Here is a 26852-nt window from a genome sequence, read left to right on the forward strand (position 1 = left end):
GTCTCATTTACTTTCATTTGGCCCATAATCTTCTAAATCTTTCCTATCCATGCGCCTTCCCAAGTGCCTGGACAAGTCGGCGAGCACTGTGAGGGTGGGTCATGTTTTTTGACTTCTCCAGTGCGTTCAACACCATCTGCCCTGCTCTGCTGGGTGAGAAGCTGACAGTGATGCAGGTGGATGCTTCCCTGGTGTCATGGATTATTGATTACCTGACTGGCAGACTACAGTATGTGTGCTTGCAACATTGTGTCAGACAGAGTGGTCAGCAGCACTGGGGCTCCACAGGGGCATGTCCTCTTTCCCTTTCTCTTCACCATCTACACCTTGGACTTCAACTACTGCACAGAGTCTTGCCATCTTCAGAAGTTTTCTGATGACTCTGCCATAGTTGGATGCATCAGCAAGGGAGATGAGGCAGAGTACAGGGCTATGGTGGGAAACAGTCACATGGTGTGAGCAGAATCATCTGCAGCTTAATGTGAAAAAGACTAAGGAGCTGGTGGTGGACCTGAAGAGGGCTAAGGCACCGGTGACCCGTTTCCATCCAAGGGGTCAGTGTGGACATGGTGGAGGATTACAAATACCTGGGGATACGAATTGACAATAAACTGGACTGGTCAAAGAACACTCAGGCTGTCTACAAGAAGGGTCAGAGCTGTCTCTACTTCCTGAGGAGACTGAGATCATTTAACATCTGCCGGACGATGCTGAGGATGTTCTACCTATCATGTTTGTTGTTGTGTGCTGGGGCAGCAGGCTGAGGGTAGCAGACACCAACAGAATCAACAAACTCATTCGTAAGGCCAGTGATGTTGTGGGGGTGGAACTGGACTCTTTGATGAAAAGAGGATGCTGTCCAAGTTGCATGCCATCTTGGCCAATGACTCCCATCCACTCCATAATGTACTGGTTAGGCACAGGAGTACATTCAGCCAGAGACTCATTCCACCGAGATGTAACACTGAGCGTCACAGGAAGTCATTCCTGCCTGTGGCCACCAAACATTACAACTCCTCCATCGGAGTGTCAGACACCCTGAGCCAATAGGCTGGTCCTGGACTTATTTCCACTTGGCATAATTCACTTATTATTATTTAATTATTTATTGTTTTATATTGCTATATTTCTACACTATTCTTGGTTGGTGCAACTGTAACGAAACGCAATTTCCCCTCGGGATCAACAAAGTATGTCTGTCTGTCTTATCAAAGCCGTTATTGTACCTGCCTCAACCTATTTTCTGGCAGCTCAATTCTTGTACTGATCATCCTTCCTGTTTAAAAAATTGCCCATCAAATTTCTTTGAAATCTTGCTTCTCTCACTTTAAGCCAATGCTCTATTGTTTTTGATTACCCTACTCTGGGGAAGACTTACCATCCACCTGATCTAGGTCCCTCATAATTTAAAAAATTTCCATAAGATTACTTTAAGATACATACAGCCAGATTTGGGAACAGCTTCTTTCCAACTGTGATAAGACTGCTGAACAGATCCTGACCCGGATCTGGGCCGTACCTTTCAAATATCTGGACCTGACTTGCAGTACCATACTTTCCATTTTCTATTTTCTAATTATGATTTATAATTTAAATTTTTATTATAGTTACTTTGATTTGTACTTCAGGGAGCGCGAAGTGCAGAAACAAATATCACTGTTATGATTGTACGCTCTAGTATCAATTGTTTGGTGACAATAAAGTATTTGTATTGTATTGTATTTGTATATTGTCCTATGTTTCAAGAAGTCCTAGCTTGTCCAACCTCTCTGCAACTCAGTCGCTTGAGACCTGACAACATCCTTGTCAATCTCTTCTGCGTATTTACACCTTCTAGTAACGCCTTTCTTATAATGGAGTGACCAAAAATGAACACAATACTCAGTGGAGCTTCTCCAGATTCTTATACAACTAACATATCTTCCCTACTCAATGCCCTGACTGATTAAGGTCAGTACACCAACAGCCCTCTTCACTACCCTTTCTATCTGTGATTATTTTCAGGGACCTGTGTACCTAACTCCAAGATCTTTCTGTTCTACATCACCTTCTTGGGCCTCACCATTCATTTGAATGTCCTTCCTTGATATGACTTTCCAAAATGCAACACCTCATACTCACCTGAAATAAACTCCGTATGCCATTCACCTACACCTCTAAACAAGATCCTCCTGTAATTTCTTCACTGATGATACCACCTATTTTAGTGCCATCTGCAAAAGTTGCTATTTTGCTCTAATGTCTAATTTCCAAAGCTTTAACTTACTTTCAATACTTTCTAAATTTACTTAACTGTCAATAGCTCCCAAAATATCTGAATGTCAGAACCTATATGATTTCCACTGTACTAAAGTAATCAGCACCAATCAAGGGGGGTACACTGACTAAAAGTGAGTGAGACATTTAACCTGCTATGCAGCACATGATCTTATCATCCTCAAGTAAGTGGTGTTTGTAAAGATTGGATGATAATTACAGGTCAGCAGGATCCAGCCCTTGATGCAAATGTAATGGTAAAAGAAACTATTCCACTGTAGATCCTAACCAAAACAAAGTTGAGTTTATTGTTATATGCACAGGTGCAACAAATAACGTCCATACAGCAGCATCACAGGCATATAACACTGTGCAAGCAGAAGACATTTGTAAGCCTCGTTACAAAAGCTCATCATCACTCAGATTTCAATGATTTGCAATGGAATTCAAGTAAGCTGTGGATAACCAGTTAAAGATGTTAATGAGTTCTATCCTTAGATTAGGGTTTAAACTGTTATTTATATCTTGTGGTTTAACTTTCCTCAAGTTTTGTATAATCAACTGTTTGTTGGTAAACGTTTAATGGACTTTCAGTAATTTGTAGTATAGCTGATTCCGTATTTCAGTAGTTTCATTGTCTCTACGCCTGCATCAGGGTAACGTAAATCAAAACTGTCCTTGGTGACTCACAGGCAGTTCAGATCGGAGAGATTTCTTTATCTCTTCAGCTTAAGTCAGTTATTAGCATAAAGACCAACCACGAGGCAGGTTTTTTGTTAAGTCTTGGTTACAATTAGAGTTGTTACCTGCTGTTGTGTTACTTGCTCACTGCACTTTACTATGTTATGAATGCTAATAAAAAAGTTGCAGGAAAGTTTGCACCTCATTCTTGACTTCCAAAGAACCTTATGAACAATATCATCTATAGATCCAGCACACTCCACAGTTTTATCACTCATTTTCAGATCAAACAACTCTAGAATCACAGTCTAGTAGGCTGATCAGAGCATGAGGGGGCACTGGGTGTGTGCTCAAATGAAACATCAGTGGTTGAATCATGCTAGAAAAGTTTGTGACTATCCAGATCAGGACCGTTTACTTTACAAAATAACTCAGCCACTGTTGAATAGTGCATAGAACACAAAAGAAAAGTTTAAAAAAAAAGTTGGACTCGGGACTGAGTCTTGGTTTTATTCTTGAAGACAATAATTTCCAGTTACATTAAAACCCAAATCATAAGGACATAAAAAAAATGAACACACACAGGGGAAAAATAAAAGATAAAAATGCCACTTACTCATTTGTTGTCATTTCATAGCACTGACTGAACATGTATGAAAATTCTCCATCAGGTCCGAAGTCCACCATAAGTTCCTTCTCGAGACTCCTGCAAACAAGTCAAAGAAATGATAAATAAGGATTGCATGCTCTCAGCGACAAGTTCTGATGTTTGAAACTGCAACTCAAAGCATTCCAAGTCCTGTCAACAGTCACTAACCCGAACAAAAATCAAAGCCAATAAAGTTAGAAATGTGCCTTTAAAATAAAAACAGCAACTGTTACTGACCAAGTCCCACAGCCCTACTATAACTCAGTAAGTCAGAGATAAAGCATCCTCGACCAAGCCAATACCCCTTTCTGACTTCTTTCCCCTTCCTTTCCAGTTCTGATGCAGGGTCTCGGCACAAAATGTTGACTAGTTATTCTTCTCCATAAATGCTGCCTAACCTGCTAAATTCCTCCAGAATTTTGTGTATTACTCCTTTTAGAATGCCCTTTTGTTCTGTTGTCAGAGCAATTACACTAACGTATGGGGCACACAGAGTCAAATAGTTCAGTACAACTCGTCCACGCTGACCATAGCGCCCAGCAAGCTAGCCAGATTTCCCTGTGCTTAGCCTATAATTCTCTAAATTCCTCATAACCATGTGCCTATCCAAATATCTTCATATGCTTTCTGATTTGCCTCAAGCACTTCCTTTGATACTTGTTCCATATACACACCATCTTCTGCATGTTATTGCCAGTCAAGTCACTTATATCTTTCAGCTCTCACCTTAAACATCTGCCCTCTAGCTTTCAAGTTTCCCTTCCCTGGGATAAAAAGATAATGTATATTCACCCCATCTATATCCCTCATGATTTTGTACAGCTCTATAAGGTCACTCCTCAATCTCCTACACACCAAGGAATAAAGTCCTAGATACCCAAGTTCTCATCTCAAGTCCTGGCAGCATCCTCGTAAATCTTCTCTTCACCTATTGCTTCATGGGTTAGACAATCTGCCAGGCAACTTTCTAATGGTTTGCTGTGTGGGAGGGAAAGAAATAATTCTCCTGATGGGTCCTGAAGAGTCTCAGCCCAAAATGTCAACTGCTCTGCCTCCTCCATTGATATTACTTGACCCACTGAGCTCTCAAGCATTGTGCTGAAATCAATCTACATACTGTGCAAAACAAGTTATAGTAATGTGCAAGTGTTTTAGGCACATATTTATCCAAGGTGCCCAAGACCTTTGCACAGTACTGTATTTGTCAATATGGAACAGTTAGCAAGTTTATAAATCTGGCAGAAGCAAAGCATGTTGGAATTGGCAAGCGTGGGGCTCCATTAAAGGAATGGAGGGACAGGTGGTAGGAGGAGTTCCGGGGCAGGGGTGGTGCAGGTACAGGCACATCCAGCCCTGACACACCAGGCCAGCTCATTTTATTCCAAACAACTGGTTTATTGATCAGTACAGAATGTCTCTCTGGTGCTTCCTGCTCCCTCCCCTCTCCCTTCCACTTTTCCCAACCATGATTCCCCTCTCCCTGCCCCTTTCCCACTCTCAGTCCACAATAGAGACCCATATCAGAATCAGGTTTATGACTCGCATATATCATGAAATTTGTTGTATTCTGTGGCAGTAGTTAAGTACAGAATAGTACATAAAATTACTACAGTACTCTGCAAAAGTGTTAGGTACACTAGTTTTATATTTGTGGCTGAGACTTCTGCATATTACTATATACTGAGTGCATTTCACATTGGATTTGCCACACTTTGAGCTAATCTAAGAATCTAGGTTGAATTACTTTAATTGTCCATCTGGATTGGTCTAGTTTGGGGCACAATAAAGGCAGGACATTTAGCTTCAGTTGATTCAAGGACGTGACAAGCCCCTAGCATCCCCTCAACACAATAAAATAAAAGTGCAGCTGTCCTCATGACTGGTTACTCTCCAGCAGGCACGAGGGACAAGAAAGCTTCAGGCTGCGAAGCATCATGCAATGAAACAGCCTGTCAACACTTGCAACCCAACCTGGAGCACGGGGAACAGTCAAAACTGATGACACATGTGCAGCTGCACCTCAGAAGTCATCACTGCCTTCAGCATAGAAAGGAAACTTATTTTTAAGAAAATTTTACTTGGAGAAAAAGGGAAAATTAAATGTTGACAAATTTATGCCAAAAATAAATGCACTGCGCTGTTATCTAGTCTTCCTCTACTTAACATTAGCAGCAACTCAGATGGTGACCCTCTCCAAGTCAGAAAAATGAGAGTTCAAGCCACCCCTGGGACTGGAGATAAAATTTAGGTCAGTATAGAAACAAGGGAGTAAGTGTATGATTTTAGCCAAGTTTTGTGAGCAAACTCTCCAGGTTTGGATATTACAGAGATGCAAACTTCAGAAACATTGACACAGGAGGAAAGGAACAATCGGACATTGAGGAACACACAGAATGCTGGAGGAACTCAGCAAGTCAAGCAGCATTTCCATCTCCATTCATTTGGGCCATGACCCTTCATCAGGATCTGCCCAGTTGAAGATTGGAGGACAGAGAATGTCCTAAGGAAGTAGAGGTGCTAGAGAGTTTACTCAACCTTGACGTTGACATGGTTGGACCAGGTCAGACTACTGGTGATGTCCACTTCTCGGAACGAAGAAGGTCTTAACCTTCTCAACCTCAGCACTACTGATGCAGTCAGCAGCACATACACCACTCCACATGACAAGTGGCGAGCTCGCCACTCAACCCAGCACGGATGGAAAGTGTGTCTGGGAGCGGCCCAACTGGATTCGAACTTGGAACATTCGCTCTGGAGTCCAGCACTGATGTCACTGTGCCACCAGCCAGCCTAGATACGCATAGGTAATGGAAGGCTATGTGGGAGGGAACAGTTAAATAGATCTCATAGTAGGTTAAAAGGTCAGCACAACATTGTGGATCAAAGCGTCTATACCGTGCTGTAGCATTCCATATTCGATGACAGCTATGTCAAGTGCAGAACAAACTTCTTGGGATTCTAACTGAGCTGGTGTCATGACATTAGTGTTAGCCCTGCAATGGCAGGTGGTAAATTCACCTCACTAAATGATACACAGATAGAGGAAATGTTTGCTAACAGCCAGAATCAAATCTAAACATTACATGAGCTTATTTGTCACATGAACATCAAAACATACAGTATTAATGACCAACACACTCCTAGGATGTGTTGGAGGCAACCTGTAAGTGTTGCCATGTTGAAGAGAAATTCCCTCTGCATGCGAATGAGGGCTCAACCACTTTGATGGCCTGGTCAACACATGCAAAATGATGGAGGAACTCAGCAGGTCAGAGGAATAAACCACTGACATTTTGGGCCAAGATCTCTCATCAAGATTGAAAACTCAGGGGATGAAGTTGGAAGAAGGGATACAAGCTGACAGGAGATAGGTGAGACAAGGTGGGTGGATGAGAGGAATCAGGTAAGAGGCTGGAAAGTGGACCATGCGAGAAAGAGCAGCAGGAGGGTCACCAGGTGATTGGCAGGTGAGGAGAAGAGAAGGGTCAAGAGGGAAGATGAAGTTAGAAGCTGGGAGGTGATTGATTGCCTCACTGTTACCAAATACCAAATATCCTCTAAATCAAAAGTCTGACAGTAAATGCCAAAGGGCAGAGATTGCTAGATCCTTGGGAGCAGATTTTATTGAGCTAAGTTCTATCACTTCAGAAATAACAGCAACATTTTGTCTTAACAAATTCCTTCCTGAAGCCAAGGGCAGCAATTTCTGATTATATGCACATCCAAATGGAAACTCCCTTCAGAGATTCTGTTCAGATGAGGAAGGAGAACCAAAGAGTTAAAGGAGTGCTAGCCCACGAATGGATCCCATCATCTAAAACACATCCCTTCAAACATCCAAACACAGTAAGGTCATTCAAAGCAAAGTAATTCTACTTCCTTTACATGAAGTGGAAAGATGCTGTGTTTCTAGACAGTCACTCTGAGCCACATTTTAATGCAAGACCATTTTATCCTAATACTTGACACAGTGGCATAGCAGTTAGTGCAATGCTTTATAGCACCAGCTGTGAGATTAGGGTTCGATTCCCACTGCGGCCTGTAAGGAGTTTGTAAACTCTCCCCGTGACCACGCAATTTCCTCTGGGTGCTCCAGTTTCTTCCCACATTCCAAAGACGCATGATTAGGATTAGTGTATTGTCGGAATGACATGCTGGTGCTATTAGCCCAGTATAATTCTTGCTGATTTGGACACAGACAAAACATTTCACTGTATGTTTGGATGTACATGTGACAAGTAAAACTATTGTTTAATAAAGCTAATCACAGCTTGTTGGCCTGAAGAAGTCACTGTGTCTGGAACAGTAGACTGATTCTACCAGTGAGCCAGTGTTAACTGATTAGTGTTGGTGAGTTGTGGGCATACTACACTGGTGTTAGGAGCATGCCGACACTTGCTCAGCACAATCCTTGCTGACTTGATTTAATGCAAAAAGCACATATCTCTATGTTTTGATACACTTTATGTTTACAGTTACTGAACCCAACATAGCATATTTCTGGCACTAAGGTCTTCAGTGATAGACCAGGATGGAAAAAAAACATCTCCCATGTTAATTATGTGCACTCAGTCGGTAATGGGGCAGTGTGATCAAAGTCTTAGCACTTCCAGCACAGAGAACCTTGGTGACACCTCAGCATGTGGTGTTTTGGAGCTCAGAGTTCAAGTCCAGCACTATTCTGTAAGGAGCCTGTATATGTTCTCTCTGGGTTTTTTGAGTCCTCCGGTTTACTCCCACAGTCCAAAGACATATCAGGTAGATTAACTGGTTATTGTAAATGGCTCTGTGATTAGGTTAAGTTTGTTGGGGGGGGCTGTTGGAGCAGTGTGGCTTGAGGGGGAAGAAGCGCCTACCCCACACAATATCGCTAAATAAACCTTTTCCTATGCCGCCCCCCCATCTGCAAAGATTAGATCTTCCTCTTGTTATTTCTTAACTTCAGTGGGAATATATGAAAATCCCCATGCTCTGGGGCAACAGGTCAGTGATTTTCTCAGCTTTCTCAGAGTCAGAGTTACACAGCATGCATGCAGAGCCCCTCAGCCCAACTTGTCCATGACTAGCAACATTCAAGATCGTTTATTGTCATTCATCAGTACACAAGTGTGAAGCAGAACAAAATGATTGTTACTCCAGATCCAATGCAGCATAAAAACCCAACGAGCATAAAGAACACACCAAGAAGAAATCCCAATCAACATAACTACAAAGATTAGCTCACAGACTGATTGTATGTGCAGTGCAGAAACTGCAGGATCCCCAGCTGAGCTATTTAAATTATTCTTAGCGATAGGGGAGGTACTGAAGAATTGGAGAATAGCTAATATTGTTCTACTGTTTAAGAAAGGCCTGAAAAATCAACTGGGAAACTATAGGCAAACACAAGGAAATCTGCAGATGCTGGAAATTCAAGCAACACACAAAATGCTGGTGGAACACAGCAGGCCAGGCAGCATCTATATGGAGAAGCGCTGTCGACGTTTCGGGCCAAGACCCTTCATCAGGACTAACTGAAAGGAAAGGTAGTAAGAGATTTGAAAGTAGGAGGGGGAGGGGGAAATGCAGAATGATTGGAGAAGACCAGAGGGGGTGGGATGAAGCCAAGAGCTGGAAAGGTGATTGGCAAAAGGGATACAGAGCTAGAGAAGGGAAAGGATCATGGGACAGGCCTCGGGAGAAAGAAAGGGGAAGGGAGCCCCAGAGGGAGATGGAGCCATCCCTGATTTATTTATTTTCCCCCCCTCCCCTTTTTGTTTTCTCTCTGCCCATCACTCTGCCTGTTCTCCATCTCCCTCTGGTTCTCCCTTCCCCCTTCATTTCTCCAGAGGCCTCCTGTCCCATGATCAGGCATGAGGCAGTGGTTGATTGGCAGGAGGCTAAGAGTGGGAATAAAGGGAGCCTTTTCTGTTGGCTGCCGGTGATTAGTGGTGTTCCACAGAGGTCTGTGTTGGGACCGATTCTTTTACGTTTTATGTTAATGATTTGGTTGATGGAATTGATGGATTTGTTGTAAACTTTGTAGATGATATGAAGGTAGATGTTGGGACAGGTAGTTTTGAGGAAGTAGAGAGGCTACAGAAGGACAGACAGATTAGGAGAACAGGCAAAGAAATGGCAGTGTCAGGAAGTGTATGGCCATGCACTTCAGTAGAAAAAAATAAAAGGGTTAACTATTTTCTAAATGGAGAGAAAATACAGGAGTCCTTGTGCAGGATTCTTTAAAGGCTAATTTACAGGTTGAGTCTATAGTGAGGAAGGCAAATGCAATGTTAACATTCATTTCAAGAGGACTAGAAAAGAAAAGCAAGGATGTAATGCTGAGGCTTTATAGAGCACTAGTGAGGACTCAATTGTGAACTGAGTTTGTGAGCAACTTTGGCTGCTTTGTCTTAGAAAGGATGTGCTGAAACTGGAGATGGCTCAAAGGAGGTCACAAAAATGATTCCAGGATCGAATGGCATGCCTTATGATGGCATGCATTTGATGGCCTGTATTTACTAGAATTCAGAAGAATGAGAAGTGTCCTCCTATCAAATGGTGATCGGCCTTGATAGAGTGATGTTTCCTATGGTGGGAGAGTCTTAGACCAGAGGACACAGATTCAGAATGGCGGGGGGGGGGGAGAGATGTCCTTTTAGAACAAAGATGAGAAGGAATTTCTTAGCCAGTGGTAAATTTGTGGAATTGTCACAGGCAGTTATGGTGGCCAAGTCTTTATGTATATTTAAGGCAGAGGTTGATAGATTCTTGAATGGTCAGGACACAAAGGGATACAGGGAGAAGACAGGAGAGTGGGGCTGAGACGATGGGCCAAAAGGCCTAATTCTGCTCCTACATCTTATGGTGTGATGGTCTTTATGCCTTGGAATGTAGAAGATTGACGGAAGATTTGATAGAGGTATACAAAATTAGAAGTGGTATAGGTAAAGTAAACGTAAGCAGGCATTTTCCACTGAGGTTGTATGGGACTACAACTAGAGGTCATGGGTCAAAGATGATCAGTTTAGGGGGAACGTGAGGGGAAACTTCTTCAGTCAGAAAGCTGCGAGTGTGCAACAAGCTGCCAGCACAAGTGGTACATGCGAGTTTGATTTCAACATTTAAGAGAAGTTCGATTAGGTACATGGATGGTAGGGATATGGAGATTTGTGGTCCCAGTGCAGCTTGATGGGACTACATGGACTAAAGGGTCTGTGCTGTACTTTTCTATGACTCTCTGCATTAAGTGACGCAGGGTGCAGGAGTGTCAGTACACAAAGTGCATGCCTACTTGAACTAGTCTCATTTGCCTGTGTTTGGGCCACACCTTCTAAACCAGGGGCTCCCAGTCTTTATCATGTCATGGACCCCTCCCATTAACTGAGTGGTCCATGGGTTACCTTCCCGATGCATGTGCCTGTCCAAATATCTTTTAAAATTTGAATCATTCCTGCCTCTATTACTTTTTCTACTAGCTCATTTCATATACCCACCACCCTCTGTGTGATAGCTGTCCTTCAAGTCCCTTTTAAATCTTTGCTCTCACACCCTTACATGCACACTCAGTGATCACTTTATTAAGTACTCCTGTGCATTCGCTCATTAATGCAAATATCTAATCAATCACATAGCAGTAACTCAAAGCATGAAAACATGCAGACATGGTCAATCGGTTCACTTGTTGTTCAGACTAGACATCAGAATGGGGAAGAAATGTAATCTAAGTGACATTAACCATGGAATGATTGTTGCTGCCAGACAGGATGGCTTCAGCATCTAGAAACTGATCTTAGATTTTCTCACACAACAGTCTCTAGAGGTTACAGAGAACGATGTGAAAATGCCTTATTAATGAGAGGGGTCAGAGGAGAATGACCAGGCGAAAGTAACTCATAACCACGCATTACCACAGTGATGTGCAGAAGAGAAATGCACAACCCATCAAACCTTAAAGTGAATGTGAGATTTAAGTGGAATAGGTGGCGACTAATAAAGTGCCTACTATGCATGTCAGTCTGGTTTTGGACTGCCCTACCCTGGGGAAAAGACTTTCTTTTTAGACCACAAGACAAAAGGAGCATTGGTCACTTTATCTTAAATATCAACAGATAAGAGAGATACATTACCCAATTGAACTCTCCACCTCCTTCAACGATTTCTCTGCTTCAGAGAATTCATTTCGGGCTTTTTCTGCAACTGAAAGAAAATGACATATAGATGCAATGTCTGCAGTTTTTGATCCAGCATTGAGCATGACAATTCAACCTCAACCAGGATAATTAAGTAACAGAAGAGATACCAGTTAAGAGAAGAGCGAAGAGTTACAAAGTGACACCGCAGTGTAGAGGTTGGTGTGACACTATTATGGTGCCAGCAACTTGGATTCAATTCCTGCTACTATGTGTAAGGAGTTTGTATGCTCTTCCCTTGACTGCATGGGTTTCCTCCGGGTGCTCTGGTTTCTTCCCATATTCAAAGACGTACGGTTTAGTAGGTTAATTGGACACATGGATGTAATTGGATGGCACGGGCTCTCTGAGCCAGAAGAGCCTGTTAGCATCCTGCAACTCTGAAGAAAATAAATAAAATGGAACTAGCAGCTAGAGTTTAGATTCCTTACCCCAGCAGAACCCTGAATCCCAATAAGGCATCTTGAGAAATGAAGTTCAGTAATTAAATAAAAGGATAATAAACAAAAGGGATTCTACAGATGTTGGAAATTCAGAGTAACACACCCAAAATATTGGAGGAACTCAGGTCAGGCAGCATCTACACAGAGGAATAAACAGTTGACGTTTTCGGCCGAGGCCCTTCAGAAACAGAAAGGAAGAGGGAAGAAGCAGTCTTCCTTCCTTTCCAGAATTAAAAGAGGATGCAGTAAAGTATGAAACTACACCTGTAAAAATTCATCTGTTTCAGTTCAGAGGCAAATGGACTGACTACCCAATCTGGGTTTCTTGTGGGTCCATGCTCACTAATGCAGTTGACTCTAACCTCCCTTCTTTGTCTACAGGGAAGCTGGAATGAATAATAATTGCAGATATTGCCAGCAATGTCAGCACCTTAGTAACAAATAAATATAAAGAGCAAACTTTGAACTGATGAATACCATTTAATTTCTTCACAAGAATGATTGTAATGATAACATTAATAGGACAGATGGCACATTGAAATGCCTCAAAGTACTTTATATAAATTATAACACAGTTACATGAAGTGCTATGTGCTGACACAGAATATTGGTATGACAATGCTCTCCAGTTGCTTATGTACTTGCATACTGCATAGCACAAGGAAAATAGTGAGTTCTCAGCTAAGCATTCCTTAGAATCTGAGGACATCGATAATTTCGTTTAGTTAAGAGATACAGCACAGTAAAAAGGCCCTTTTGGCCCATCTACACTCATGTGACCAATTAACCTACTAAGCCAAGTCTCTTTGGAATGTGGGAGGAAACTGAAGCACCTGGAAGAAATGCACAGAGTCACAGGGAGAACGTAGAGGCTTCTTACAATGGCAGAATTGAACGATGATTGCTGACATGTACTTATCCTATCTACAGCTCTCATAACTGTGTATACCCCTCTAAGATGCCCCTCATTCTCCTATGCTCTAGGGAATAAGGCTATGCTCAGCCTTTCCCTATAACTCAAGTCCACAAATGCCGACAAGATCTTGCAATCTTGTGGATGGGTGACCACAATTGCACACAATATTCCAAATTTGAACTCACCAATCCCAACTCCCATATTCAATACTGATTTATGAGAGTTGGGCAGCATCAAGTTCCCCCTCATGTTCCCATTAAATATTTCATGCTTACCCTAAACCAATGACTTCTAGTTCTAGTCTTGCCCAAACAGAGGGAAAAGCCTTCATGTATTTACCCTATCTATGCCCCTCATAATTCTGTATATCTCAAAGGTTTCCCTGCATTCTCCTAAGCTCCAGGGAATTGAAGACCTTCAAAGAGATTGATAGAACTGGAAATGCTCCAGAAAGGAAGTACACAGTAGGTTAAAAAATAAAAATCGAAGCTCTCTCAAATGGTCCTACGAGAGCGTACAGAAGCTCAGCTCTGGCAGGCCATGGCGCCACAGAGCCTGCAGCCTTGAGCACAGAGCCGACAGTTTAAGTTGGAAAATGGAGCCTTATCCTCCCAGCAGGAACCCACACCTGCCATCCTCAGAGAGAGTGACATCAGCTTTATGTAAACTGACATAACCACTTACACAAACATCACCTTCCCTCCTGGGATTACAACCTCTCTATATTTCATAATGATCAATTTTTTAAAACCTGCTCACTATGCAAAGTTTCATTTTATAAGTAGTACACAGCAATCTATTTTGCCCCCATCTAAAAATAGTACAAGTTTACAAAATGATTTATAAAATTAAATAAAATGTTGTGCTGATGAAGAACAGGAGCAGATTTAATTAAAAGAGGTTTTATCAAACATGTTGTGCCCCAGAGCAGTTACGTGCCAGGCTGCTGACGAGTGAAATGCCAAACTGATGGCCTTACCCAGGATCAACAACAGGGTCAGAATTTCAGGGGGCAAAAAAAACAGGTCACAAGCTATGACAATTTCACTCTGACACCTGAATGACTGAATATCCTGCAGTCCCCTGTGATTAACAATTAGACTGTTCAATTATAATCCTCAATATGTGGCTCCGCTTTCAATAAAATTGCGTGCAGGCACACAAGGGGGAAATCTGTGGAGGAGGCAGGCTCAGCACTGACAGTTGTCAAGGGTCTTAAGAGAATTAACCCGGACCCCACCAAACTAATTTGCCAATGTTGCTGAGGGAAGCTGATGACCAGATGTATCCTTTTTCATAAAGATGCAATTAAGATGTAGTTAATTTAAGATGTGCACAATAAGTAAGAGGCAACCTTGGGTTAGTCCAACCTCAGCTAAACAAGATCATTCAGAGCTGAATGGTTGAGCCAATCAAAAGAAGATAAGATTAGCTTTATTTGTCACATATACATCAAAGCATGCAGTGAAAAGAGTTGTTTGCATCAAATCAAATCAGTGAGGATTGTTCTGGGGGCAGCCGACAGGTGTCACAGCGCTTCCAGTGTCAATTTAGCATGTCTGCAGCTTACTAACTAACTAATCTTTTCTATCCCATCTTCTTACTGTTGAGGAACACTAGATTTTCTTCCCCATAAGGGGGCACAGATCTAGAGTTTCATGCCAAGGTTGGTGAGCACATGGAACAAGCTACCAGAAAGTGGTCCATTTGTACTACTTCAAGAAGTGGTTGGATAGGTACTTGGAAAGATGTGGGTGAGACGCAGCAAGTTTGAACAACTGGTTGGCATGGAATCATTGGACTGCAAGGCCTGTAACCGTGTTGTATTGTTCAACGACTCTAAGCTTTCATGATGCCTGGCAATATTTCCAAGTTGGTGTTTTTTTTAGAATAACCAGGTTCAGCAAAATGTCCAGTATTTCCCAAAAGCAACCTATGAGTACAGAAATGCCTTACACTTCAACTGATTCTATTTCTCCATTGTTCAAATAAAATAGTTGAAAATGGCAGCTGAATAATTTTATATTACTGGATGTAATAAAATCCAAATGCATTTACAGAGCAAATAACTAAAGCAGAAAGAAAAATTCAGACACTGTTCTGTGCACTGGGATCAGAAAGTTTCAGACAAGCATTTTTTCTTATTTTGTTGTTTCATGCCTTGAACTTTAAAGCAAAAAAAAATTCTCTTTGCTTTGTCTAATGACTTGACATCCGGTGGGCAGCTTCACCAATCCAAGACACTTTCATAGACAGAAGCCTGAAAACACCCCTGGCGGAAGGATAAGCACTGGCAGAAAGTTGCTGGCTCAGCTCTGACCTGTCCTTTGATCTGTTTAAAAACGAAAGATAAAAAGGATACAGCAAGGAAGCGGGGAGAAAACTAGCAATGGCAGCAGATTTCTGCTGCGGCAGCAGCTCTGCAGAAATAGTGCAGTTAAGTCTGTAGTGGCCTCTCCTCGTCCTCAACTATCAGAACAAGAACTTACTCAGCAGAGAGCCCAAATTAAAGGAAAGCCAAAAGCATTTCAATGATAAACTTTATTCACCATATATATTTCCATGTGTTTGCAATTTGCTGTGGTGTGTTGGCCAGGGTGTGACAGGCAACAAAAAAAATACAATTATATAAAAAAAAGCACATAAAATAAGATATGGAATAAAATATGCATAAATTAACACCAGTAGCATCTATGGAGAGGAATAAACAACTGACATGTCAGGCAGAGACCCTCCTTTAGGATAGCCAGACCTTAGATAAGTTTCTCCAGTAACTTATGTTTGCTATTCTGGATTTTCAGCATCTGCAGAAATTTGTGTTTAGCATTATACCATTTTTTGGTAGACCACTTTCCAGAAGGGAGTTTTTGAAAAAGGTACTTTGCAGGATGGGTAGGGTCCACAATGATTTTTCCTGCCATCTTTGTCCTAGACACATGAAAGTACTGCAGTGATGGCAGACTGCAGCCAATAACTGCATCTGCTGACCTGACAGTTTGCTGTAGCTTTTGTATCAGTCTCTATCCTCAGGTTGGAAGCAATGATACTGGACGAATGTTCATGACAAAATGTGACTAGAAATTTACATCAATTAAGGGATCACATCTGTAGTACAGTATTCCTTGTCAGTTAAGGTTACTGCATATTCATATTTATACAACCAACACATCCAAGGATGTGCCGAGGGCAGCCTGCAAGTGTTGCCACACATTCCAGCCCCAACATAAAAATGTCCACAATGTTCTTCAGAACAAAACAGAAAACAAGCCCCTTTCCTCCCTCCCACCCACACAGACTGTCCTCCAACATGCCGGCACTGGTAGGCGATTTCTCCCAGCCCATCAGCAAAACAGTTAAATTCTTCCTCTTCACAAACAACAGATGCTGGAAATCCAAGCAACACACACAAAATACTGGAGGAACACAGCAGGCCAGGTAGCATCTATGGAAAAGAGTAAACAGTCAACATTTTGGGCTGAGACCCTTCATCAGGTCCCTTCAGGAGGGTTCTCCCTCTTCTAATGTCTCTATTTTCCTTTTCAGGGTAACTGGAACCCTGTTGGGTCTTTGATCTACGACGGCACTCAAACTGCAGTTCTACAAGGAGGCATGTTCCCATTCTTGGAGCTCACTGATTGGCCACATTTTCCTTATGTCCAGGTTTGGTCTGAATTCAGGTTGCTTTAGAGTGCAGCCTTGCATGGCCCTGTGGACACAAATTCTTGCCAGCAATGTAAACTGAAGCGTAGCAGGAACGGAATATTGAAGACAGCAAGAGTGGCTGTAAAAGGCCTCTGTACTCAAGTGATCGATCACTCCTTTTCTCAATGATGAGTGAGTTTGCTGCCAATTCTCAAGTAGGGGAGCTTGAAATAAAAAGCAACGTTACAGACTGACTGCAACCATCGAAACAGTGGCTGTTCGTCTCCTTTCTCACTGTGGAGAGAGCAATACCTGTCTCTCCCTTCTTAGCAAGAGAGGTAACCTGTGGGATGTCAAAATGTTGAGGAAGTGAACAGTTAGTTTTTGATGTACCATAGACCATGTTCTCTCTTTGAGGGTTTTGGTGTTGCTTGCATGGTGGATGGTGGGAATGCTGATGGCTTTATATCAGAGTAAGTGAAGGGAGGGTTGATACTGCTTGTGCATGGGAGGGGAGTTTTCTTAAAACTGTCCTTCATTCTTTGGGTTTATTTTCTGTTTCGAGGATGTCGGCAGAGAGTGAGAATTTCAGGTTGTATATTCTATACTTTCTCTGATATTAAATGGAATCACGGAACTCCAGGACTGGTCTCTGGGCCTCCACTCTTAGGCCTTCAAGCTTCAACTTCTGATCAACTTCCGGGCTTCGATCTTCAGTATCAGCCCCAAGACTAGCTGATGACAGAATTCTGAACTCCAGGCTCAAATTCCATTCTCACCGATTGATTAGTCCTTGTACCTCTTGCTAACATGGATATCCAATCCGAAACCCACTGACCTGAGACAGCACACCTTCCTTACATGTTCTTCATAACCCATCCACATTACTGGCTTTACGGCCTGGACACTAGAGGGTTTCTTCTTTTTGTTAACTAGCAGGAATGCTAATTTACTGATAACGAGAATGGTATTCCTTTGTAAACCAAATGGGGATTAATGTTCTTTCTTCTGAGTCTGTAAGCTTTTGTTGACGGGCTTTTAGGCAGATCGGCGCGAGGGGGTCGTGAGAGAGGACGCAATGCTCTAAGCTGGGCGAGGATCGGACCCCAAAGGGGGGTCCGAGGCCGGGAGATTCTCCGGGGGGGGGGGGGGGGGGGATGAAGCTAGATGTGCTTGGTTGACCACTCGGAGGGTCCTGAGCTGTTTGGAGAGTCCGAGGAGTTCGGAGGGTCCTGAGCTGCGAGTCGAGGAGTTCGGAGGGGATCGAATGGTGGCCAGAAGACTTCAGAAATTGAGCTCCAACGGCTGTGCACGAAGTGGTTTGGACTTTGATAAGTTTGGCGCCTTTTCTTTAATTTTCTCTTCATATATACTGTATCGTTATTAATCACTTAGTTATAGTAACCTTTATAAATTGTACTCATTTAATCGCATATGGTGTACTGTCTGGTTTTGGGTGAGGCGGGGACATCACACAGCATCCACACCAGCTGATTACCCAGTTTGGCGGGGCTGAAAGCTGCTCCCCCTAGACGAGAACGAGCTGAGCGAGCCTGAGGCGACCCAGGGGGGTACACTGGCTTTACGGCCTGGACACTAGATGTCCTTTGTCCCATGTCCACATTGCTACCCTATGAGAGGGGGGCAGAGCTCTAGACTCCAAATATCCTTTGTCACCCGCCCACATCGCTGGACCTAAAACACAGAATGTATGCCCAACTGGTCCATGCCAGTTCCTATCCATGCGCTTGGCTCATATCGCTCTAAACCTTTCCTGTCATGTACATGTCCAAATAACTTTTAAATGTTATTAATGTACCTAATTTTTATAAATATATAATTTTCGTGCACTTATTAAATATTTTTATAAAACACTATTCATCTCAGCAAGTAGCTGCCCAAAGATCATTATCATGATTAATCATAAGCCTTGGTTCAAACAATGACCAAAACACCTGACACCAAACTGGTAAGGTTGATCAACTACAGATCATAGTTAGAGTTAATTAATCAATACCAAACTGCACTACAGATTGAAGATGTACTAGACTATGGGAATTCAGAACAACATATTAAAAAACTGGAGGAACTTAGCAGGTCAGGCAGCAGAGGGAAACGGACAGTCAACACTTCAAATTGAGACTTTCATCAGGACGGGAAAGAAAGAGGGAAGATAGCCAGTATAAAAAGGTGAGGTGGAAGGTGATAGATGGATCCAGGTGAGGGGGATGACAAGCAGGTGGGGGAAAGGAGAAAGTGAAAATGATACAAGAAGCTCGGAGGTGACAAAGGGCTGTAGAAGATGGAATTTGATAGGAGAGTGGACCACAAACTTTGTCAGACAATTTGAAGAATGGTGGAGGAACAGGTCCTGTTGAGGTCTGCAGAAGGACTTAGATTGGGAGAATGGGCAAATAAATAGCAGATGAATATACTATAGGAGAGTATATGGTCATCTACTTCAGCAAAAGGAATAAAGGCAAACACTATTTTCTAGATCTGGGAAAAAAATTCAGAACTCAGAGGTGCAGGGGAATGGGAGTCCTCATGTAAGATTCCCTAATGGTTAACTTGCAGGTTGAGTCAGTGGTAAGGAAATCAAAAGCAATGTTAGCATTCATTTCAAGAGCACTAGAATATAAAAGCAAGGATGAGATGCTGATGCTTCATAAGGCATTGGTCAGACTGCACTTTGAATACTGGGAACAGTTTTGGGCCCCTTATCTAAGAAAGGACGTGATGGCATCAGAGAGGGTTCAGAGGAGGTTCATGAAAATGATTCTGGGAATGAAAGAGTTAACATATGAGGAGCATTTGATGGTTACGAGCCTGTACTCACTGGAGTTTAGAAAAATTAGGATGGAATCGCATTGGAACCTATCAAATATTGCAATGTCTAGATAGATTGGACATGGAGGGCATGTATCCAATTATGGGAGAGTCAAGGATCTCTCAGCCTCAGAATTCAAAGATGTCCCCTTAGAATGGAGATGAGGAGGAAAGTTTCAGCCAAAGACTGGTGAATCTGTGGAATAGTTGTCAGATGGCTGTGGAGGCCAAGTCATTGGGTGTATTTAAAGCAGACGTTGGTAGGTTCTTGATGAGTATGGGAGCCAAAGGTTATGGGGAGAAGGCATGAGCATGGGATTGAGAAAGATAATAAATCAGCCTCAATAGGCCAAATGGTCGAATTATGCACCTATGTCTCAAAATCCAGGTGAGAAGGGGAGTGAAAGGTAGATGGGAGAAGAGGGAGAGTGGGAATGATGCAAGAAGCTGGGAGGTGATATATGGATGTGACAAAGGCCTGAAGATAGAATCTAAGAGGAAAGGACAGTAGACCATGGAATAAATCCATTCATGTAAATGATTAGAAAATGCACTTTGAGCATACAGTTCATACACTTGATTTGGAATCAAAAATGCAGTACAGCACAGAAAGAGATGTTTGCATTCTCACACCTTCGATTCTGTCTCGTTCAATGGGAATTACATCAGCTGAATGTTATACCTAGTTATGGTGTAGTCAAGAAAGGAATATTAGATAGCACGTAGCTGTCATAAATGGTGCTTAAACCAAAAACAGGATATGTTCAGTGTTAATCAATATCTGCAAGAGAAAAGAGGTAATCTGATTGACTTCAGTACTCTCCTGTGTATTTCTGGCTACGTGCTTATTTTGGACTTCCAGCAATCATGTTCTATTTTGACTCATTTAACTTGAGCTCCAATTTCACTTGGGCATATTGGCTTTGTAAATAATGCATCTCCAATGCAAATACCACTTGGCTCTGCTTCTCGCATAGAGAATCAACGAACAATAGAGACGCAATCATCTCTGTCTGCATGCCAAATTCTGCATGTGTCAGGGAATGAGACAGAACTAACCCGGAGACAATGGGTGCCCCATTAATCTAAATCTACCTTGCTTTAAGTGCAGTTTAGTCAGAATGAAACCTGAACCTAGAATACCTGAACAAACGTGCCTCAACCTGCAAAAACCCTGGTTTCATTTTGCACTTGTATCATATAAACAAGCATCAGACACCCATATGAATAAAACAGCGACACACCTGTAAATTATAAAGAGCAGGATGGTTGTAAATAAGGTAATGAGGCACCTGCTCACTCCTTCAAAGTATGTCTATTTATTACAGGTACAACTAAAATATGCAGAAGGCGTGCAGCCCCCAAAGGCGATCCTGACCTCATGTTTTGTTTCAGTAATTGCAGGGACAAGCCCCAATGGCAAATGACACTTAATATTTGCTGAATTGTCAGTTCTTGTCTAATCGCTGTTGTGACTGTTCCTACCCAAAGGGGAACTTTAAAAAAATAGCTGTTTTCATATCTTGTGTAAGCCAAGTTGTTTACTTTCCAGTCAAAAACCTGTCTCAAAGGCAGGATGAATGTAAGCATTACCTGATACCTCTGCTTGGTGAACTGACCTTGGCATTCACAGTGCCACAACCGAGGGTGCCAGTATGGTTAGGAACACAAGACTACAAGTCAGACAAGGTCCTTTGCTTTCTCGTGCTAGGATTCTGGCTGGGTTCAGCAAGGACTCAGCTGTGATGCCTCCAGTGACTCAACAACCAGACTACCATGACCACATTTGAAAAATTATCCACTAGACGTCTGATACTCCTGACGGAACTTCCCCAGCAGGAGTTTTGGGAGGCCAAATAAGGGAATAATGTACAAGTTTCTTACAGACAGCGGTGGGAATTGACCCACAATCACTGGCACCATAAAGCAATGCACTAACCACTACACTACTGTGGCACCCCAACATAGACAATGGAAGATATGGGGAGAAAATGATGGATAATTAAAACAGACTACAAATCAGAAAGATATAAGAGAATAACGTGAAGGGTCACAAAGGAATTATATAATTATAGCGAAGACCTAAGACAACTATGGTCCAGATCTCAGCCTATGCTGGTCCGACCTTCAAATCTCTGAGGCAGAGTGCTCTGTCCTCATTAAGGGCCTCACCTTTGTCCCCGTTCACCCACACCTCTGAGTTCCGCGTACGCCATGACACTGAACTCTTCTTCTGCCAGCTCCATCTCCAAGCTTACTTCTTTGACAAGGACTCTCCTACACCCACTGATGACCCCTTCTCCTGTCTTCAACCCTCCTCCTCTTCATGGACACCCTGCTCTGGTCTTCTACCTGCTCTGGATCTCTTTATTGCTAATTGCCGACGGGACATCAACAGTCTTGACTTCACTGCACCCTGTTCCAATTCCAACCTCACTCCTTCCGAACACTCTGCTCTCCGCTCCCTCCGCACCAATCCCAACCTCACTATAAAACCTGCTGATAAGGGGGGAGCTGCTGTTGTCTGGCGTACTGACCTCTACCTGGCCGAGGCACAGCGACAACTCTCTGATACCTCCTCTTACTTACCCCTTGATCATGACCCCACTAAGGAGCACCAGGCCATTGTCTCTTATACCATCACCAACCTTATTAGCTCTGGGGATATCCCATCCACTGCCACCAACCTCATAGTTCCCACACCTCGCACTTCCCGTTTCTACCTCCTACCCAAGATCTACAAACCTGCCTGTCCAGGTAGACCTATTGTCTCAGCTTGCTCCTGCCTCACTGAACTCATTTCTGCATACCTTGACACTGTCTTATCCCCCCTATCTTCGTGACACTTCTCATGCTTTGAATTTTTTCAATGATTTTAAGTTCCCTGGCCCCCACCGTCTTATTTTCACCATGGACGTCCAGTCCCTATATACCTCCATCTCAGTAGATGGTCTCGAAGCTCTTCGGTTTTTTTTGGATTCCAGACCTAACCAATTCCCCTCTACCACCACTCTCCTCCGTCTAGCAGAATTAGTTCTTACTCTCAATAATTTCTCCTTTGGCTCCTCCCACTTCCTCCAAACCAAGGGTGTAGCCATGGGCACCTGTATGGGTCCCAGTTATGCCTGCCTTTTTGTTGGCTTTGTGGAACAGTCCATGTTCCAGGCTATACCGGTATCCATCTCCCTCTTTTCCTTCGCTACATCGATGACTGCATTGGCACTGCCTCTTGCACGCGTGCTGAGTTCGTCGACTTCATTAACTTTGCCTCCAACTTTCACCCTGCCCTCAAATTTACCTGGTCCATTTCCGACACCTCCCTCCCCTTTCTTGATCTTTCTGTCTCCATCTCTGGAGACGGGCCTATCTATGATATCTACTATAAGCCTACAGACTCTCACAGCTACCTGGACTATTCCTCTTCCCACCCTGTCTCCTGCAAAAAGGCTATCCCCTTCTCACAATTCCTCTGTCTCCGCCACATCTGCTCTCAGGATGAGGCTTTTCATTCCAAGACGAAGGAGATGTCTTCCTTTTTTAAACAAAGGGGCTTCCCTTTGTCCACCATCAACTCTGCTCTCAAATGCATCTCTCTCATTTCCCGCACATCTGCCCTCACCCCATCCACTCGCCACCCCACTCTAGATAGGGTTCCCCTTGTCCTTACCTACCACCCCACCAGCTTCCAGGTCCAACATATAATTCTCCGTAACTTCCGCCACCTCCAACGGGATCCCACTACCAAACACATTTTTCCCTTCCCCCCCCTTTCTGCTTTTCGCTGGGATCGCTCTCTATGCGACTCCCTTGTCCACTCGTCCCCCCCATCCCTTCCCACCGATCTCCCTCCTGGCACTTATCCTTGTAAACGGAACAAGTGCTACACCTGCCCTTACACTTCCTCCCTCACCACCATACAGAGCCCCAGACAGTCCTTCCAGGTGAGGCGACACTTCACCCGTGAGTCAGCTGGTGTGGTATACTGCGTCCAGTGCTCCCGGTGTGGCCTTTTATATATTGGTGAGACCCGACGCAGACTGGGAGACTGTTTCGCTGAACACCTACGCTCGGTCTGCCAGAAAAAGCAGGATCTCCCAGTGGCCACACATTTTAATTCCACGTCCCATTCCCATTCTGATATGTCTATCCATGGCCTCCTCTATTGTCAAAATGAATCCAAACTCAGGTTGGAGGAACAACACCTTATATACCGGCTAGGTAGCCTCCAACCTGGTGGCATGAACATTGACTTCTCTAACTTCCATTAATGCCCCTCCTCCCCCATCCCTGACATATTTGGTTGTTTGCCTATTCTCCATCTCCTTCTGGTGCTCCCCCCCGCCTTTCTTTCTCCTGAGGCCTCCCGTCCCATGATCCTTTCCCTTCTCCAGCTCTATCACTTTCGCCATTCACTTTTCCAGCTCTTAGCTTCATCCCACCCCCTCCGGTCTTCTCCTATCATTTCTTATTTCCCCCTCCCCCCACTACTTTCAAATCTCTTACTATCTTTCCTTTCGGTTAGTCCTGACGAAGGGTCTTGGCCCGAAACGTCAACAGCACTTCTCCCTCTAGATGCTGCCTGGCCTGCTGTGTTCTCCCAGCATTTTGTGTGTATTGTTTGAATTTCCAGCATCTGCGGATTTCCTTGTGTTTGCTGGTAGATAGTCCACTTTAATTAATTCAATATCATATTCACCCAAGGATGCAGAAAGAAACAGAAAATCTGTTTTTAATGAGGACCTCATGTGAAAGGGTGAAGTCTGAACGCTGACAATTGAATAGCTGAAATGGAGAGGTTTTCCTACACTTCAATGAAGGGACATGAATGGTTAAAGACCTAAGAAACCAAGTGGAAGTGGAACTCTACAGAAAAAATACATCAATTCAAAGTTAGCTTCAATGAAAAGGAACATACCATCGATTAGAACCTGTGTTTCTTCATCATACGCTGGCATCTTCTCTTCCTCCTCTTCTTCCTTTTCTGATAAATTCTGTCGATTCTACAAAGAGAAGGACCATTATTGGACTGGCAGCTTAAAGTTCTTTGTTATACATGAGATAAGTGCATACATGACATGGTCTCGAGGAAACAGTGTCTGACTAACGATACCAAAAACTGACTGGCAGTAGGGATCCAAAACACTGTTGGGTGAAAATAAGTTGCTGAAAAGATTTCCGCATTCAGGACTTGAATCAGCAGCACTGCACATGCAGTGGCTCCAGCATTGTCAAAGACCTCTCCCATACTTCAAACAATCTCTTTGACCTCCCGGTGTTGGGTAGAAGATACCGCAGCAGAACCAGAACTGTCAGGCGGGGTAACAGCTTCTTCCCCCAGGCTGTTAGATTTCTTAACACCCTGCTGCCACCCAGCACACATGTACCCCCCATCTGAATGCCTTGCTGGCTCCCCCACCCACGCACAACTCACAGACATTCTCATCCTGCACTGGTCGCTTTTCATCTTGGGCTTCCCTTCGTCCGAAGGAGATGTCCTCCTTTTTTAAACAAAGGGGCTTCCCTTTGTCCACCATCAACTCTGCTCTCAAATGCATCTCTCCCATTTCCCGCACATCTGCCCTCACCCCATCCACCTGCCACCCCACTCGGGATAGGGTTCCCCTTGTCCTTATCTACCATCCCACCAGCCTCCAGGTCCAACATATAATCCTCTGTAACTTCTGCCACCTCCAACGGGATCCCACTACCAAACACATTTTTCCCTCCCCCCAACTTTCTGCTTTTCGCAGGGATCGCTCCCTACGCGACTCCCTTGTCCACTCATCCCTCCCCCCCATCCCTTCCCACCGATCTCCCTCCTGGCACTTATCCTTGTAAACGGAACAAGTGCTACACCTGCCCTTACACTTCCTCCCTCACCACCATTCAGGACCCCAGACAGTCCTTCCAGGTGAGGTGACACTTCACCTGTGAGTCGGCTGGTGTGGTATACTGTTTCCAGTGCTCCCGGTGTGGCCTTTTATATATTGGTGAGACCCAACGCAGACGGGGAGATCGTTTCGCTGAACACCTACGCTCGGTCCGCCAGAAAAAGCAGAATCTCCAAGTGGCCACATATTTTAATTCCACATCCCATTCCCATTCTGATATGTCTATCCATGGCCTCCTCTATTGTTAAAATGAATCCAAACTCAGGTTGGAGGAACAACACCTTATATACCGGCTGGGTAGCCTCCAACCTGATGGCATGAACATTGACTTCTCAAACTTCCGTTAATGCCCCTCCTCCCCTTCTTACCCCATCCCTGACATATTTAGTTGTTTGCCTGTTCTCCATCTCCCTCTGGTGCTCCCCCCCCCCCCCCCGCTTTCTTTCTCCTGAGGCCTCCCATCCCATGATCCTTTCCCTTCTCCAGCTCTGTGTCACTTTCGTCAATCACCTTTCCAGCTCTTAGCTTCATCCCACCCCCTCCAGTCTTTTCCTATCATTTCACATTCCCCCCTCCCTCCACTACTTTCAAATCTCTTACTACCTTTCCTTTCAGTTAGTCCTGACGAAGGGTATCGGCCCGAAACATCGACAGCGCTTCTCCCTATAGATGCTGCCTGGCCTGCTGTGTTCCACCAGCATTTTGTGTGTGTTGTTGTTTCATCTTTTATTGTTGCTATTTCACATATATATGTAAGGAGGGGAGGGGTTTCTTTTTTGTATTGAGGTTTCTTCTTTTTCTTTGTTACTGCGTATGCTAATCAAAATGGCTTCTTTGTTTTGTTAAAAGTAGGAATGCTTCTTTGTTATAAGTGCTTTCTCCATCAGTTTGTTTGGGTTAAAATTCACTGATAATGAGAACTGTATTCGTTTGTTAACCAATTGGGATTAATGTTATTCTCTCTTCTGGGTCTGTAAACTATTGTTGGCAGGGAATTGGGGAGTCGGCACGAGGGGGTGAGAGAGAGAGGACGAGATGCTGTAAACTGGGCAATGGAACAGACCCCGAGTGGGGGGTCCAAGGCCAGGATTTTCGGCAAGGAGAGAAGACGAAGACAGGTGTGCTGGGGGTGCTTGGTTGATCACTTCGGGCAGTCCTGAGCTATGAGTCGAGGAGGTCTGAGGGGATCGAATGGTGGCCAGAAGACCTCGTTAATTGAACTCCAACAGTTGTGCACGAAGTTGTTTGGACTTTGCTAAGTTTTGGCGCCTTTTCTTTATTTTCTTTTCTTTCGTATACACTGTATCGTTATTAATCACTTAGTTCTAGTAATATCTATAAAGTGTAATCATTTAATCACATATGGTGTACTGT

General features: G+C 43.6%; 1 protein-coding gene across 2 annotated transcripts in view; it reads right to left on the bottom strand.

Moving 5' to 3' along the window:
• The window catches only part of prkcsh (protein kinase C substrate 80K-H), a 106561-nt gene that overhangs the window by 16415 nt on the left and 63294 nt on the right, over positions 1 to 26852 (bottom strand). For both annotated transcript variants that reach the window (XM_059991896.1, XM_059991897.1), the window contains exons 11-13: positions 24503 to 24587; positions 11695 to 11764; positions 3554 to 3643 (exon numbers count right to left, since the gene is read on the bottom strand). In XM_059991896.1, the coding sequence (XP_059847879.1) occupies positions 3554 to 3643; positions 11695 to 11764; positions 24503 to 24587 (245 nt within the window). The remainder of the gene's footprint in view (positions 1 to 3553; positions 3644 to 11694; positions 11765 to 24502; positions 24588 to 26852) is intronic.

This window comes from Hypanus sabinus, chromosome 16 (assembly GCF_030144855.1).
Source record: "Hypanus sabinus isolate sHypSab1 chromosome 16, sHypSab1.hap1, whole genome shotgun sequence".
NCBI classification, from domain to species: Eukaryota; Metazoa; Chordata; class Chondrichthyes; order Myliobatiformes; family Dasyatidae; genus Hypanus; species Hypanus sabinus.